The sequence below is a fragment of the Balaenoptera musculus genome, chromosome 12, assembly GCF_009873245.2.
Source record: "Balaenoptera musculus isolate JJ_BM4_2016_0621 chromosome 12, mBalMus1.pri.v3, whole genome shotgun sequence".
Lineage (NCBI taxonomy): Eukaryota > Metazoa > Chordata > Mammalia > Artiodactyla > Balaenopteridae > Balaenoptera > Balaenoptera musculus.
In genome coordinates, this window is record NC_045796.1 from 67,387,608 (window position 1) to 67,406,403 (window position 18,796).

The 18,796-nt window shown below is 40.3% G+C and overlaps 1 protein-coding gene across 1 annotated transcript; it reads left to right on the plus strand.

Moving 5' to 3' along the window:
* Positions 1-17,040: 17,040 nt before the first annotated feature.
* Positions 17,041-17,448, plus strand: LOC118905016 (bolA-like protein 3). The gene has a single exon (XM_036871223.1). The coding sequence runs from the start codon at positions 17,041-17,043 to the stop codon at positions 17,446-17,448; it is 408 nt and encodes a 135-aa protein (XP_036727118.1).
* Positions 17,449-18,796: the final 1,348 nt, after the last annotated feature.

The window sequence follows — 18,796 nt, forward strand, 5'->3', positions numbered from 1 at the left end:
CCATTGAAGCATTTTTGGAGAAAGCTTTGGACAGTAGAGGAAGTTACTTGTCCAAATGATTGTGAATCATCCAAAATACACAGAATAGTTTCTTTGTTTCCAAATGCTAATGTTTGCTCTTCCCTAGTTATAATTACAGGGGAAATCATTGCAGATGAGGCATCACTGTCTCTGGGTTAACTGTCCCAAATGAAGGACTGGAGAGGCAGGTTTAATTGAAGTGGTTGAAATTTAGGATATACTTAATCTTCTAAAAGTTGAGATGCTTATCTCTTGAGTTCTTATAATTAAGATCTCTAAGTAGTAGTTTCTTGCAATGTTTGGTCAGTATTCAACACTTTTAAGCCAAAAATTCTACAAGAGGTGGCCTTACTTGTGTCATTACAATGTTTTTGTTAACATACTGGACTGAAATACTGGCTCAGATTAGTGGCATAAATTTAAGTTTTTGTTTCATGACCAAAATGTCAAGGAGACCCTTTTTACCTACTGTTTAAGTACAAAATAATTACATCTCCAGCAAGCTGGTGTTTCCTCCTTTCTTGCGTCCTCCTTTCTTACTCCCAGTCACCTCATACCAAAAGCTATTAGGTTGTTATTTACAATTATATCATGTATTTGGCCTTTTTGTCTGTCCACTGCTAATGCAACATGCAAAAAGTAATGCAGAATAATTATGACATCAAAATTTATATACTGTTACAAAGTTCAGAAAGTCCTTTCACATTCATAATCACATTTAACTCTCCCAATAATCCTGCAATGAGTTATATTAGATTAAAAGACAAGGACTTTAATGTTTAGAAATGCATTGTAACTTTCCCAAGTTTGCACAGCTATCAGGCAGCCAATGATTCTTGATTCCAAGCCATGTTTTATTTCCTACACGTTTGTTTCTTTAAGGATGTTCTGACTCAATCAAGATTTGAACTAACGAACACTGTGCATCCACTGAATTTTCTCTTCCTGGGGAATAAGATTTACTCCAACTCAGAGTTACAGAGGTAATGTTCCTGGGAGAAGTGGGAGCATCTGGATCCTTCTAGGAAATGCTCTAGAAGTTCCTCAGAGAACCTACAGGAACACAAATTCACCAGGAGCCTGGAATCACAACTGCTGGAGGAATATTAAAGGACAAGTATGCAGGAATTAAGTTTGCACATTTCCATGCAGAAGAGGGAGGAAAAGGTACAGATACTGTCAGGTTGAAACTACCAGGAAAATCTTCAAGAAGAACATTCCAAAGACCTACACAAAAGCTCCTTTCCATGGTCAAGCAATAAGTATTTCATATGCAGGTTTCCAAATGTTAATACCATGCAGCAACTTTTCAAGGGGAAATTTGCAGGAGGTAGTTGAGGCTGCAACATCCAGGGTTTTTGGCTTATCGAACCTTGGATTCCGCAAGCGAAGCCCAAGTTTCCCAAAGAACTGCAGATACTTCAAGAGAGCAAAGATAATCTTACAAAACAGAAGGAAAGAGGAGGAAGAGGAGGAAATCCACTCAAGGGAACTATTTCAGAAAACCTCCACAGTGTTTGCCTGACCTACGAAGAGGAGGCCTCTCCTCCGTTTATGATAGCACACCCAGCCCAAACAGCCACTTGACACACCTCAACACAGAAACTCTATGGGCATAGTGACTGAAAAAGTCACAAATCTGGGACTCAAACTTAGATCTTATGACACTAAATTATATTCTCTTCCACTCTGTATCGTAGAAGAGAAAAGGCATGCACATGAAATTACAAAATATTACACAGAAAAAATTAAATGAAACATTCTCCATTCCCCTCTCCCATTCCCATGTGTTTCAGTCTGCTTGGACTATCATAACGTATGAATCTGGAAGGGACACAAACATTTAGTGTATGGCACCATGTCACTTCTTGTTTGAACAACTGTGATTGTCCCCTGATGGGTCACCTATCCACCAATTTTTCCTTGCTCTGATCCATCTGCCACGCTGTATCCAGAGTGATCTTTCTAAAATATAGATTTGATCATGGCATCCCCGTTCTCTCCAAAACACACACACACACACACACACACACACACACACACACATGCTTTAATGACTTCTCGCTGAATACACATCAAAGCCTAAATTCTTCAGCATGAATACTCCTTGCACCTTTGCCATACTGGCTGCCCAAACACAGAGCACGTCTAGCCTCTGTGCCTTGCTGGTACTGTCTGCTTTGCCTGGGTTATTTACACGCTCTTTTCTTCTGTCTGTTAACTCCGGCTGACATCTCTAAGTTCACATCCCCTCAACAGCCTTTCCTGACCCCATCTCCCAGTTTATTTCTTCTATTTAAGTAATGTGATTATGTTTTTGTAAAGATGTGGAGAAAATGTTATTTCTGGCACCAGAAATCCTCTTAGAAAGGGAATTGTATTTCTTTGGAAAAAAATATATTCTGAAAATGACGAGGGTAAAAGGTGAGATGGCAAATGGTCTGGGTGAAGGAAGAACTGCTAAGGTTGGGACAATGGAAGGAATGTGTTATTCTGCACAAGGGTCGGAAGGCGGGAGTCAGAGAGAAAGGATGGAGAGCTGGCAACTCTGAAAGAGCAGATGAAATAATACTCAATGAGATCCCTCCAGGAATAACCTGAAATTATTGGTACATTCTGCAAAACTGCAAAGAAATCTTGAACTGAGTGGATTTATACTTGGAAACCCATATAGGACCAAATCCTTGTGTCCTAGAGGAGGTGGGTGAAGAAAGTAGACATTGACACAGGAGCCAGACCATAAGAGTGTAAGCTCTGTAAAACTGCAAAACTTTTAGAAGGTTCATATAAACTCAAGCAATAGAATTGGAGAGATAAGGGAATGCTACCTATATACTAGAGCCAAGAAGACCCAACCTGAATTCTAAGTTACTCTTCAATCATGGGCTCTTCTCTAGTCTGTCTTTATTATAATTAACTGTGTGTATGTCTGGCTCCCACACTAAATTATGATCTCTTGTAGGACAGGGGCCCAGGCTTATTTACCTCTGAATCCCCTTATACAGGAAATACAGCAAAATACTTATAAGCAAAACTCGACAAATGTTTGTTGAACTGAATTGAATTGAATTATTGATAAGAACACTTTCAAAACATTCAGAAACTCCAGAATAATTCATTTCGGGTGCAGTTTTCAAAGGTCAACTAAAGTATGAATGGGGGCTTGGGAAGAAAAGGAAGCAGATAATGTGAGTGTAGGAGTGGAGAAGCCTGGGAAGAGGTGGCAATCAGCGGGGTCAACATGTAATATGAGGCCAATATGCAGGAGACACATCCTTTAAAAATGACTTCTTCCACTGACTTCCTCAAACTTGAGCCAGTTGAACTGTTGGATCAGATAATTCTTTGTTATGAGGGGCTAGCCTATTATTAGACAATGTTAAGCAGAATCCCTGGTCTCTCCCCACTAAATGCCAGTAACACCCACCAGCTGTGACAAGTAAATACGTCCTCAAACATTGCCAAATGTCCCTTGGAAAGCAATATCACTCCCAACTGAGACTAGCTAATCTGAAACGTAGGAGCATTTTAGCACCCACTGAGGAAGAACTGGGTCCCAGCTTCTAAAGGGGATGGAGTGACTGTTATGAAGACCTTTGCCATAAGACATTCAACTGACTTGTTCAGTACACCCTCACTCTTAAATGGTCAGCCTTATTCTTGTTTTCAGCGCCTACTCTTCAGTGCTCATCACTACCTGACTCTGCCACATCTCCAGCTTGGCAACCCTGTTGGAGTGAACATGATCTCTGCTGGCTGGCTAGTTTGTCCAATGCCTTCTTACAACCACTCATTTTGATTCTCTTAATCATTTATCAATTTGTCATTAATTTACTAAACACTCCATTCAAAACTCAAGCTCCAGAATCAATATTAGCCTGACGCAAGGCCTGCCACTCTCCCAGTTCTGTCACCCTATCCTGGCTTCCTGTGGCTTCTCTGTCTATCTGTGTTCTTATCCTGAATATTACCCTCTGCTTTGACATTAAAGGGTCAGCATGCAATTTGCAGTACATGCCTCACCACTGGAGCCTATTTCTATGAAATAGGAATCATTGGATCCCACTAAGTATAGCTTCAATTTCCTTTTTGCATTGTGGGTTCTCAATATCCATAAACTACCGTGAAGAGAAGAGGAGCCAATGGCATCCAGGAAAATGATGGCCATATTTTTGGATTATTCCAGAATGCATTCCATTCCAAATAAATGTGCACAACAGTGACGCTCTACAGTGTAATACTTTAGCTAATGTAACTGAGACTTTAGAAAAATAAAAGAAACAAAGACACTGTCACTGTGACCACATCAATCACTTTGGAATGGATGATAATGTATAATGGAAAGAAGTTGGAGGAAGGTAAGAAAATAGGAGGCTGAGGTCTCCATCCACTCAAACTAACGAGAGGTCATTTTTTTTTAAATTCCCAAAGACAAGCCAATGAATAACTCAAGCATAGCTCATGATACATAGGAAATACAAGCACTCAGGATTCCTCAGAAATTTCTAATTCTAATTAGAACTGAGAGAATTGACTCTGAAAATGAGTTATGGTAATCAGTTTCTTATGAGACTTGAGCCCCAAGAAATCAAGAGTTTTAAACTATTAATTGACTCATTTGGTAAGAAAGATACATATTTAAATCAACTTGGATTTCTCTACTGGCCCCATTTTATACAAAGAGAAGAAAGAATGAGGGAGTGGGCTATTGAGCATACAACCCGTGACTGATTGGAGATTAAGAAGAATTTAGAATATGCTTTACCATTAAAGCCCTAAAAAGAGATATAGCTATTTTTTAAGCAGATGCTGCTTCAGCACAAGAGCTTTTCCTCATTTAGTTTTCCAACTGCAATAATTAAAAAATATATAAGTGGACTTGCTTTAGTCTCAAACGTGAGACTATTTTTCTCACACATACAAACGCACACACTTCTAATCATAAGACAAATCTACTCCATTCATTCTGTCAGTCATTTATTCAACAGATATTTCTTGAGGTCCTCCCCTGTGTTAGACACCAAGAATAGAATACGTTTAGTGTCAGTGTACTTGAAGTCCCACGTCTTCCACATCTACAGTCTGTGCTCAAGGGACATGTTATCAGATGGTCCCCAAACCCCACTGAGGGCGATTGGCCAGGGATGGTCACCAGACACAAGGGCAGCCAATCCTAAAGCTGGCCAGCAATCTGGCCCCCCAAAAAGATAAGCAGGAACCATGAAATTGCCCTCTTAGGAAATGTAAGGAGAGAATCATAAGGGAGTGAAGTAGTCGACAGTGAGAACTGAAGTACATAAAGTAGGGGGCATCAGAATAGCCAAAAGAGCCCTCTGAAAGATGAAGCTCTGAGAAGGCTGTTCTGTGAGTCCACAGAGGGATCCACCTGGAGTTGGAGAAAAGGGGGCATGCGCATTGACCCAGCAGAAGCACGTGAACCAGACCAGGTGGCGACAAGAGTGGGAAGTCCATGCAGCTGCCTCATTCGTGATGACTTCCCATCCCAGGCCACCAAAATATCCATAATGAACCCCCTCTTCCTTGAGGTATTTGAGTGAGTGTCTGTTCCCAGTCCCTGAATGACAAAATGTAGGCTTCAGCCTGGCATGTGCTCAAGATAGCACTTAACCATTGAAAATTAAAAACAAACAAATTTTTAAAAATCCAGAAAATTTTACCCCAGTATTGAGTCAGAATTCAGCTTTGATACATGCACTGATAGGTCAGGCCAGAAAAGTTGATAATCTGCTTTATATGCAAAATCAGGACACCCCCCCCCCACCTCCCTCCCCAACCAGCCTTATGTTAGATATTTGGATCTGCTGAGGCAATTCTATTTGCGTCCGCACATCCCTGTCAGGCTCCAGTCTGAACTGCTTAAATCCCCCATGTTGCTTACCCTGGAGTTATGAACAGGAAATAAAGGCAAAACGGATGGCACCTAAGCTAGCAGGGAGACTAATGTAAGTAAAACACAGCATTGTACTGTGGAACTTGTAATTGGTTTTAATCATATTTAACATCTGTTTCTCTACTTTAGCATATAATTTAGATGAAGCAGCTTAGAAATCTCAGCAAGAATCCATATTTTACATTTATTGAAAGAGGAGCACTTTCCAAGTGATCAAATTGCTCTCCTAATTCACTCATAATAATGTAGTAATTTGGAAAGTCTTTTTTCACTCATGAAAGGCTCTTAATCAGTGGTCCAGCTACTAAGGACTTCCCATCTGCCATCCCAGCCATAGCAACATAAGATTATCAACCCCACAGAATATCTCAGAATTTTCCCCTCTGTGGACATGTCTTTATTTCCATTTGACCTCTGACTTGACCTTGCTGCTGAAACTGCTCTCTAGAAAGCCACCAACTGCCTCCCACCCATCAGACTCTGCGCCATTCTCACTTCTTGTCCTCTGTAACTTCCCAGAGCGATGGAACTCAGTCAACTTGAAATTCTCACTTCCTGTTGCATCATAGGGATTGATGAATCCCTACAAACTATGGGAACTTGGCTCTACCCCTACTTCTCTGACTGTTCTATCTCTACCTACTTCAGAAGGAGAGCTCCACGGCCCTTGGTCTAGGCCAGGACAACAGGTATGTTCTCTTTGTTCTGCACAGTGTTTTTAAAAATCTGACTTATTGTTTTATAATACCATGATTCCCATTATAATCTAGATTCATGATTTCTCTTGAAAACTCAGAAGATCTGGTGACACTGGGCCCACTCATTAAAACTGAGTCCCAATGGTCCCCATGCAGCAGGCTCACCTCCTTGGTGCGCCAGGATACCTACCTCATACTCAGTGGGTGAGTATGCACTAATCCCAGGCTCCCCTCCTCATTAAGTTACCTGCCGGGCCCTTGCAGGCTTTTCCCACACCTACTCCCACGGTGCCTTCACTCAACACCCCTACACCAACAGTAGATATTTGCTAATGTTCTAACCTTAGCTTTCTTTTTCTCTTTATTTTCCAGGAATCTTATTACTTTCCATAGTCTCAAAATTACCTCCTTTGAAATGATGCCTAAGTGTACAGTATACTTGAATCTTTATCTCTCTTCTAGCTCCATACCCAAATTGCTAACAGCCTGCTGGTCACCTCCACTCAGAACTTAAATTCACTCACTTACAACTTAAATTCAGCATACTCCAAATTGACCTCATGACTTATTCCATCTCTCACTGCACAGGCCAGCTTCTCCCAAATTCTTTATTTCTACTATTTCTCTCTTCCTCTCACCCAGCCCTCACACCTCCAAATCATCTTGTCATTGTCTCCCCTGCTTCCTATAAAGCTGGTGCTAAGTTGTGTCAGGTGTGTTCCTACAAAGCCTATTGAATGCCTCCCCCTTCCACTGCCACAGTCCAAGTTTACATCATCATAACTTCATGGGTGCTACAAAACCAAGCCCTGAAATAGCTGTCAAACTCCTGTGCTATTTTAATGCTGGACTGTCGCAGTCTATCTCTTTCCTTGAATGTTACTTGCACCCTCCAATTCATTCTACATGCTGCTACCAAACTAATTTTCCAAAGCAAAGCTCTGATCCAGTTAAAACACATTCCATTTTTTTCCCTGACTGCCACCTAAATGAAGAACTTACACAGTATGACTCAGCCTACCCTCCAATATCCATCTCCTCACTACTCTGTAATGAATGCAAACATCATGTTCCATGCAAACTAGTCGACTCACTGTTTTTTGTACAGGTTTTTTCTTGTACTGTTCCCTCTGCCAGAAGCCATTCCTAACCATGTCTCCCCTCCCTGCCCTTTAGAAGCTTACAGACTCTTCAAGATTCAGGGCAAATTCCACTTCTTCCTTGGAAACATCCCTGTGTTAATTTTTCCCTAATTCCCATAATAGCTTAATTATGCCATCAATTTAATACAAGCCTTGTCCAGGAGTGACCCAAAGGTCTCTGATTTGGTGTGATTTGTCATTTGAGCTGCATATGCAACAAGGAGGTGAGTTATTCAATTAGAGAATCAGCCCAGCCTTGACATATCTAAAAGGTATTGTCCTTCTTTGGTACATAATCTCATTTAAGTCACGTATAATAACAATGTACTGTGGGGTAGATATTATATCTCTCATTTTACAAATGAAGAAACCAAAGAGATTGTTGAGTATAGTAATATTTGAGAACCTAGGGACTCACCAAGCTTTCTACACAATGAGGGACTAAATCTAATTCTCTGAAGGCAAGAACCCCTTAACTCAAACACCTACAATCATTGTGTCCTTGCCCAATCCATTATTCTAGACTGAATTTTCTTAGAGCAAACACTGTGTCTGCTATAAGAGCTATCATAATGCCAAGCACATAGCAGATATTCAATGCCTATTGAAATGAAATGCTGGGAGGAGAGTCAACTTTTTATGTCCAGCTTTTTCCTAAAATTTTGAACTTAAAAGAATTGTATCCACATCAAAGGATGAAGTATGCAATTGAATGAATGCAATCTCCATAAAGAATCAGGTGATGTTCAGTAGTGCTTCTCAGGGAACAGAGTATGAGACACAACAAGAATCAGTATCGCAGATCACCCACCTCAGGGCAAATGGGTTAAAACCTCTACGGTGCTCAGGTCCCCTCCCCCTTGACCCAGCTGGTCTAGAGAGTCACTGGATCAAAAGCCTTCTTTGCACTAAAGCCCTGGTCCAGGAGGTTTCCTTTTAGCAGGATAGACTCAGCCTGAGACTCTCCATTCTTGCTTCCTTCTGTCATGGCACATTTTCTTATTTAAGCTGTTGGCATTTGAAAAGTCCCTCTGAATAATTGATGACTTTCTGGAAGTGAGCAGAGAGCATTTTTGCCAAGAACAGGAGCCCCATTTGGGGAGCTGGTCAGATTAGAAATTCAGTTTCAAGTCCAAATCCCTTTCAACCTGAAACCTTCTGTCAGCTTGGAAAAGGAAGGCCAGGTCTGGTCAGCACTTGGCAAGGAAATAGCCATTTATAATCAGGAAAGACTTTTTAAAGCAACAGATATCACTCATGTCAATGAACAAAAGCAGCTCTGGGGATTATTTCCACTGCCATTACTCTTCTGTAGAGCATAATCACTGTATATAATAATGCTACATGGCAAATCTCATGCTGTACATAAGACACAAAGAATTAAGGGCATGGCTCTCTTTTATGTGGCTTTTTAAAAGATCATTTACCTATTGCTGAGAAGGTCTAAAGAGATGTAGTTAAAAGTCCTTTTTAACCAATGTATGGGGGAAAAAACAAAGAGCAAATGGTTATGACCTCTTTTCTCTTTTCTCTGTTTGTGCAGACATTTCTGACACACAGTAGCAACAAATGTTGCCTCTCCAGTCTCCATCTTATAATCATAAAAGACCTGGTCAGTAAAAGGGACTTCTTCTTTGTCAACTTTGAGGTAGGCTCCTGGACTTCAAAGTTTATGACCAGTTAATTCCCAAATAAAGACAATCCAACTGTGGTTTTGACTGCCATTAAACGAGGGTTTCTTTTTTTTTTTTTTTTTTTTTAAATTTATTTATTTTGGCTGTGTTGGGTCTTCATTGCTGCGTGCGGGCTTCCTCTAGTTGTGGCGAGTGGGAGCTACTCTTCGTTGCGGTGCGCAGGCTTCTCATTGCGGTGGCTTCTCTTGTTGCGGAGCACGGGCTCTAGGCACGCGGGCTTCAGCAGCTGTGGCACGTGGGCTCAGTAGTTGTGGCACACAGGCCCTAGAGTACAGGCTCAGAAGTTGTGGCACACAGGCTTATTTGCTCCACGGCATGTGGGATCCTCCCAAACCAGGGCTCGAACCCGTGTCCCCTGCATTGGCAGGCGGACTCCTAACCACTGCGCCACCAGGGAAGCCCAAACCAGGGTTTCTTAACCTTTCCTGGGCCTTAGCCCCTTTGAAAGTCTTGTGAATCTTCTTCATTTCTTCCCAGAAATATTCTTCAGTGCATAACATAAAATAAATGGGATTACAAAGGAAACCAAATATATCATAAAGATATCATTCTTAATTTGCAATCTAGTGCTTTATGTGCTTCTTTATTAATGCATTTAATAACAAGATCCAGTGGATTTGTCTAATAACTACCATAATTTCAAAGCAGAGATGAGCAAGCATGCATGCTATTTCAAGACATCTGCGTCAACAGTAATATATGCAGACATTTTGCGTTGAGGTCATAAACACTACTTATTACTATAGTGGTTTGTTGTCTACATTCATAACAGATGGAAATGTGAAATTTTAGTTAAAGGTTAGTGAAGTTACAAATATAAGTTTTTTTCATCCAAGTTCACCACAACTCTTTGGACTTTATTTTCATAAAGAAAAGATGCATTTCCTCTTAATTAGTTCTGTTGGTTCTTCTAAATCCCGGATATTGCTAGAAACTTTATATCTACCTTGAATTAATACTGGTATGTGTTTGTCAATTCAGTAGTCCTAATGCAGAGATGATGAAGGGAGGTGAGGGCAGAGGGTGTTGTCTGTATGTGCAGACTGCAGATCTGTAGCTCTTTTTTCCTTTCATTAGATTAAGTGATGCACATAAATCCTTTTTATCACACATCTTCCCTGTTAAGGTTTTCATTAAGTGCATAGATTCTATATTATGTTAGGATTATCTGATTTATTTGTTTAGACTGGAGAGCATCTCTTTAGCATGCTGTGGTGTTCAGTAAAGGGCTTCTGACAACAAGCAAAGATTTAAACAATCATTTAGTAATCAGCAGGCCTCCTCAAATCACATCTTAGCTCTAAGCCCAGGTACAAACCAGTGGACTTACTGTGAACAAAGCACCCCATTTACTGAAATAATCTATTAAAATCATCCATGGGGTGAAATTCTTATTAGACTCTAAAATAGAGTCTGTGCACAGCCGAGGTGCATATTTTCAATCAATTATTCCAAAATATCTGTTGTGTATGGGTTTTTTACTAGATACTGAGGAAGTCCAAAGAATATGAAATAGACTACTTCCTGCTTTCAAGAAGTTGATGATCTAGATGTAGAAAGGGAAAGGTCTTGGAAGTTAGAGACAACATTTTAAAGGTTACAGTCTCATCTGTATTGTATTCCAGTACCTAGCTGTCAATCTTTAGGGGCCATATCTTCACCACATTGATTGCAGGAAAGTCAGGTGTTATGCAAGAGAGGTTTTCCTAAAGAGATATTTCAAACCTTGCAAAATTCAAGACTAATTTCCTGATAGGAAAATGAGTCCTATCAATAGAGGTTTCCTATCAGTCGAAGTCCTGTAAATAGCGGTTTTCCTTCTCAGAGTGAATTCCGTCATACCCATGTAGTCTAGGGGCGCGTTACAGTGATGTGTAGCATACAGCCATGTCCCCACAATCTTAGCAATTTTCTTACCATCATCCCTGACTGGATATTTGAAAACTTTAAAGAATTTGAAAGAAAGCCTGCTTTGCTATTCCTTCTTAGTTTACTCGGGATTATCTCTAATATTTCCCAGAGTTAGTTCTACTAAATGATAACACAGTAAAATGGTATTTCCTCCCACCTAACTTATGTTACGAGGTTACTATTTTGGAAGGTAAAAAGGAAGGAGGGAGATTCAGAGCGCTAACACTAACACTACTGCTTAATGAAAGCTTGAATAACCTTGCCATTGGCTCTTTATATTGATTCATTATAGTAAAGTGAAATTAAACCAACACATTTCAACATATGGAACAAAGGCATGGTTCATTATTCCGGTAAAGAGTGAGTGCTACTTGTCTTTAACAACTAAAGAGGCACTGCCAAGTAACAACATCATATACATAGTTTATCATTTACTCAGCCCAACAGCTTTGAAATTTTGTAATTTCGGCAACTATCTTTAAAGTTCGAGGACTCCCTTTATCTCAAAATTTGCATACAAAATGAATTATTAATATTTTAATAATTTTACTTAATGCAAATTCGTATGCTATGTAACTGTGTTGCATTTATTGTGTCCAAATCACCATTGAAGTTACTATGAAATATCATTGGCCCTGTGCACTTTTAAACTTTTCAGATCCCCAACTGTGGGACTATGTTAGTAGCTTCCATAGTTTACTTGACTTACACAGCATTTAAGGTTTGCAAAACATTTTCTCCCATCTTATCTCATTTGGGCATTATAATCACTGTGTTCAGTAGGTAAGTAGGTTAAAATATATTCTCATTTGAACACACTGAGGCTCATGGGCTTCATTTCCAGCAAGTAATGGAGCCAGAACACAAATCTAGAATTCCTGATTTTAAATCCAGAGACCTTTCTCACCAAAAATGAAAGAAATCAGGTGAGGAGGTATGTAATTATATGTCAGATGAACAAACAATCACTGTTAGGACCATCCGAAGGAGCACTCTGAGGTAGAGTGGTCAGGAAAGCTTTACAAAAAACAAAACCAAAAAAAGGAAAAAAAAAAAAAACTGGTGTTTGAGCCGACTTTTGAGGGAATGGGCAGAATTGTTGAAGGGCACAACTTGGCTTAGTGGAATGGTATGTGAGAGAGAAAAAGAGAGAGAGAGAGGAAGAAAATTTAATAGCTCATAGTTTTTCAAAGAAGACCATTATGGACAAAGCTTCACTGGGGTCACAGGTGGTGGCTAACACAGGGGTAAACTGCAGCAAGGATCACCAGACCAGAGCAGACAGGTTGCACCTCCAACCTCTACCGTGGGAAGGCCTATGTGTGCCATGATGCCTCGTGTTGTGTCATGGAAAGAACACCAGTCTGGGAACTGGAAGTCCAAAGCTGGTCCAAATATTGTCTCTGCCACTTAAATATTCTTTTGGGGAAAGCAAGCTTTTTATCCTCTGAGAGCTTCATTTCCCACACCTGGAACATGACTGCTGCCTTGCCTGGTTCACAGGAAACTGAAGGAGTAAATAAGCAAGCGTTCTATGGAAGGACTTTAATCTGCTATGTAAATGTGAAGGGGCACCTATGCGGAGTGGAGTGGAATGCTGGCTAATGAAGGGGCTCTGCGTGACGATCTACTTTAGGCACCTACTAAAGAGCAAGTAAAAACAAAACCTCTTGTTCCCTATGTATTCTTGACAAAATCTCTTTGTGATTTTTTTCCACTATGAAATCAATATAGGCTCACTGTGAAAGACATTCAAATAGCCCAGAAGTGAATAAAGTAGAAATGCAGTTTGCCCATCTCCCACCCACCCTCATCCCATTCCCCGGAATAACCACTGCCCCCAGTTTGGTGTATACCCTCACGTAGGCCAGACATCTTCAGCACCATGATGAAGACGGCAGAGGGACAAAGCCCAGATGCCCATCCTCAGCCCCATCTGAGGAAGGACACACACTCTTGACCCTGACCTTGGCCCTGGGCTCTGAAGCATAATGTCAGTGCTAATGTTGACTAGCATCTTGCCAAATGCCTGCGTGTATTTCTGCTGTATTACTCAGCTAGAACTGGGAGTTTCGACTATTTGGATGCCACTTCCCATTTCTGACAAAAAGATGAATGGTTTGCTGTCCTCAGTCTGATTAGTGGCTGTTTTAGCCAGCCTGTGGGACGTGGCCCTTCTTCCTCACAGGCACTGGCATGTCAGAACCAGAGGAGCCGTGGCCAGCTCGGGCTGCTGCTGTAAACCAGGCCTGTGCAATTTGATGCGGAGAGCCGGCCTTCCCAAAGAGAGCCCGGGCTCACTCTGCCGGGGTGCTCTCAATTCCTGATTTATAATACCTTCCTGGAAAACCAGGTGCAAAATCCAGGCTTATAGGTCAAGTATTTTTATGTAGGATTCACTGGCACGATTTGAAAACCTGTTTCAGGACTTGTAAACCTGTGTTAGGATTTGTAAACCCATTTAAGGATATGGAAATTAATTTTTGGACTTACAAAACACTAAAAACACTTCGGCTACAACTACCATTAGAAAGAAGAGAGACTTATAAATCAAAAGCAGGCTGTTAAGATTTGCTGGCAGTTTCCATAAATTAAATCCTGGGTTTATAACTTCAGGTGAGTACAGATTAATAAATCCAACTTGTGAATTATCCCAAAAAAAGTACAAGATTTTGATTCCAATTTGAAATGTAACAGAGCAACATCACTGTTGATATCCTACTGATAAGCTAAACATTTCAAAGTAATGGTAATAATCGATTAAGATTAGAAGGATTTGATATATAGAACCAATAGGTCGTTGCTGGAAAATCTATGGGAAAGGTGGTCTGCGCTTCTCCCTGCCTTGCCTTGAAAGAGATGAGGAAGTCTGAGACAACAGACTGGGCATAGGCTGGTGAGAAGAAAATCATTACATCAACTCTGAAATCCCAGGTCACTTTGGCTGTGAACTGGAGATATTTAACAAATGTTCACTCTCCACAATACAAGCCAAACCTCCACATTTTATCTCTTAGATCTCATTAGACGTTATTATAATTCCTGAATAAAAATATGGCCCAAGTAGGCTGATCACAGCTGCCGAGATTGTTATTACAGAGCAATGATCCTCAACCAGGGCAATTTTGTTCCCCCTGCCCCCAACTCCCCAGGAATATTTGGCAATATATGGAGACATTCTTGGTTGTCATAACCGGGGGAGTGCTACTGGCATCTAATGGGTAGAGGCCAGGGATGCTGTTAAACATCCTACAATGCAATGAGTAGCCACCACAACAAAGAAATGCTGGCCAAACGTCAATAGTATGGACTTTGAGAAAACCTGCCACAGAGGAATCTTTAGCACAAGCCAGTATAGAATGACCGCATCAGGACCCTTCCACCTCTGGTTCCAGTGATTCTGCCATTCAGAATAACTAAGATGCTTTTTGCTTATTTAGTTAATCTAAGAGGAGAACATGTTGAAAATTTATAATGTAGTGAATATGATAGATCACATCATGGATATGTTTTGCTGCCTCAAATGTGCTCTATATTTGATCAACAGGTCTTCTTCAGAAACTGAAGTTATAGCATTTGGTGAAATTATATGATTTGACCGGAGAGACCAAGTATGAAAACAAGTATGTGGATTAGGAAGGAAATGCAAGGCAAGAATTCTTTCAGGTTTTGTTCAACAGTTTTATAAAGCAACCCCACGTATTGAACTCCCTGGGAGCCTGAGACCCTCTTGATTACATGGTGTTTGGAATAAAATAGAACAAATCCCATGTTCTTTTATTCTGACCTGAAAAAGATTTCTAAATGATCACCTTGGGTGTTCTTTCCCTGTACTTATTGCTGTGTTCTTCCATTTGAATTACTACTCAGCATCACCTAAGAAGTCAGCTGAATATTGGCCAATTGTAAGAAGACAGTCTCATATTGAGATTATAGCAGCTCTCCTGAGACTTGCCCTACTCGTGGGCCCAGCCATTATAAGAACCTAAAGATGGAGACAGGACTCGACATTCAAATGGTGCATTTGAAGCACACGGTGAAGTATATTGTGTAAATGCAAATGAACAAAAATATGGCGTTGTAAGAGCTCAACCACTTGTGCAATTAGGAAGGAAATCAGGATTAAGAGTGCAGCACCCAGCAGAGCACTCAATTCTGCACAGGGAAAAAAAAAAAAGTTTAAAGAAACTTGGTATGGTGACTCAGGTCTTTGGAGAGTTTAAATCCAAAATATCTGAGATGCAACCAGTTTGTAGGTAACTAGAATCATATCCCACCACACCTCCTGCCCTCTGCAGGAGTATTTCCCCACTGATATTTAGTATTTCCCCACTGATATACTAAAATGCATATTATTCCCCTGACTTAGGCTTTGTTTTGTCCCATTGAATGAACGAAGTATGGTTCTAACCCAGTAGCTTCCAAAGTCATTTTTCTCACCATAAGATCCTTAAGCATTCAAGCTACATAAACGCCAGCAAGAAGAGTCTTCCATCAGATCATTTGGATCGCTTATAGGACCTTTCTGTAGAACTACAGATTGGAAAGGATTAGGAAAATACCAAATTTCTTGGAATTTCATCATTCTATGTGAGACAGCACTAAGTAAACATAAAACCTGATGGCTAGAAGCAGTGACTTCGTTTTATATTAATTCACCTATGTAGTAGATGAATGCATAAGAAAGGGATAAGAACACATGTTCAGGACGACCCCAAGAAAAAATTCAAAATAATTGATATTTGTTATTGAAAACCTACTCCTTCTCTCATTGTTCTCCATTTCTACCCAAGAAGCCTGCTGCCCAAGATGCTCCCTATGGACCAGCTTTCCTTTGAAAGCATACAGCCCATGTCCATAATCTTTTCAAAACTCTTTTCTCTCCAACCACACCTGCCAGAATCTTCATCTACAGCCTTCAGATTCACAATTCATTCAGCCAAGAATCATTCAGCCAACATTCATTGTGAATCTAGGTTTTCCCAGGCTTTGCTAGGTGATGGGATACAAAGATGAATAAGCCACTGTCTGATACTGAGGTACTCATATCCTGAAGGGAGAGACAGGCATGGAAATAAATAATCCTAACACAACATATCCCACGTGCTGAAAGGAATGCATTTCAAGGTACAGTGGTAGTACCGAGGAAGGCGGTGAAATCTCAAAAGGTGACAGTGCTTGAGCTAATTCTTGATATATGAGTGGCATCTAGGAGGAGGTGGAGCAGAGAAGTGTGGGAAGACCATTATAAATGAGGAAACTGCAGGGTCAGACACAGATTCATAGGAGGCCAATGTTCAGAGTATCCAAAAAATGAGCATGGCTGGAGCAATGGTTTTCAGCCAGGGTAGGGTACAGGAGGAGAAGGTGGTATCAAACTCTCCTATATCAAGCTACATGACCCATCAAGAAGTACACGGCTGGAGTCCAGGATGCAGGTGAGGGACTCATGAGAGAGAAGTTGCAGAGAAATGCTGGAAAAGTAGATTTAAATGTGACAACTAGATAATCCAAAGATTTAATCACTCTCAAGTCCTTAGTAATATGCTTTCTTCCTTGTGTTTTTTCTTATTTTCTGCTAACTTATACCTATCCACAGAAATATCTCACCCTTTAGGTTGGTATGATAAGTAATACGGACTTCACAATCGTCTCAATTTCTTATGGCAGTTCGTGAAATAGCATCCATTAATGTGGTAAAAAAAAAGGAACAGAGACGGCGGGTCCTGTCGGCCGGGCCGGTGGTGTGGAGACCCGCCGCGGCAGCGCCTCTGCTCCACGGAACCCGCCGGCTTCTTCTTCGCCACTGTGCCCAGCGCATGTTTGCCTCGCAGACTGAGGGGGAGCTCAAAGTGACCCAAATTCTCAAAGAAAAGTTTCCTCGAGCTACAGCTATCAAAGTCACTGACATTTCAGGAGGCTGTGGGGCACTGTACGAAATTCAAATCGAATCGGAAGAATTTAAGGAGAAGCGAACGGTCCAGCAGCACCAGATGGTAAATCAGGCACTAAAAGAAGTCGTCAAAGGTATGCACAGGTTGTGGATATTTACCTCTGTCCCCAAACACTGACCACGCCCTGGCTGACTAGATGTTGCTGCTAAAACCTTGGATGAATCTTATTGCCACCATTCTTTCCTAGGCATATGACAAAAATTATCTATTTTGTTCATAGACATTTCCATATTGTAATTATAGAAGAATATGGTATCTATTTAGATGTTAATTAAAGGCAACAGACAGGTTAAAAAAAAAAAAAAAAAAGGAACAGAAGAGAAACTAGGGGTCTAGAGAGTCCATAAACCATATGATTAATTTCAGGATAGCTCATTATCAACTTTATTGGGAAGCTTTTGTCATCAAGATTTATTCGCCTGAAGAATAGTCAGACACAGAGAAGTTAAGGAAACATCACTAAAACATGTCAAACTAGACTGGCTAAATTTAGCACCTGAGTATGGAGTTTAGGGAATGATCCTAGGGATATATTAAATACATACAATATTTCCTCCTGTACCTTCAAAGAAAAATCTTACTTCTTCATATAAAATTTCTAGTTTCTCTCAGGAGGGAAAAAACAATCTCAACTGACTACCCAAATCTTTTCAGTAAAGTCTTTCTGGTCTTACCTGTATCAAAACCAATAGGAAAGTGAATTTATATGAGAAATAAATCTACATAAGAAACATGAAGGGAGGAGAACTGATAGATGCCTGGTTTCCGATTATTTGGAGCAATAGCTCCTAAGACCTGATGCATGTAAATCAGTCATAGTCTCCCCAGGCACTCATGGTGAAGGCTGGAGGGCTCTGCTCAGCGAGTGTCAGCTAAATCCCTCCTGTCTGCTCAACAGAAACCCCAGTTTATGAGAGAGGGAAGTCATTGATTGAAAAAGGCTCTTTTTGTAAAACTCCGGTGGTGATGTTAGGTGAAATGATAAATGAATAGGTTTTTACTGGCAAACTACAGTAATTAGGCCGTTCCTCATTTCTTTATTGGAGGCAGATCTAGATGTTTAATCATCATCATGTGATCATTTAATTTTAGCAAAGCATTACTATTGGAAATATTATACATTTACTCGGCCCCCCTCTCCTTTTTTTAAGGTGGTGATTAAGGGAAAAACAAAAAGTTTTAAATCATGCCTGTAGTTTAGGGAGAAATAGGACACTAATTTTCAATTTTACATAATTTTAGTACTTTTTTTTCCTGATTTTCATTGTAATATTATGTAATAGTATAACAGTATAGCATAAAATGTGAAAAAATACGTAAGATATTAGAAATTCCACTTTCCTAAGAAAACCATCGTTGTTAATATTTTGGTGAATTTCCTTTCAGCCTTTTTTCTTTGGGGTTTTATTTTATAATATTCACAAAATAGCAAGATTTAAACTAGTATCAAACACAGAAGCATGCC

Coding starts and splice junctions, on each gene's coding strand:
- LOC118905016 (XM_036871223.1), top strand. CDS start 17,041: ATGGCAGTTCGTGAAATAGCATCCATTAATGTGGTAAAAAAAAAGGAA.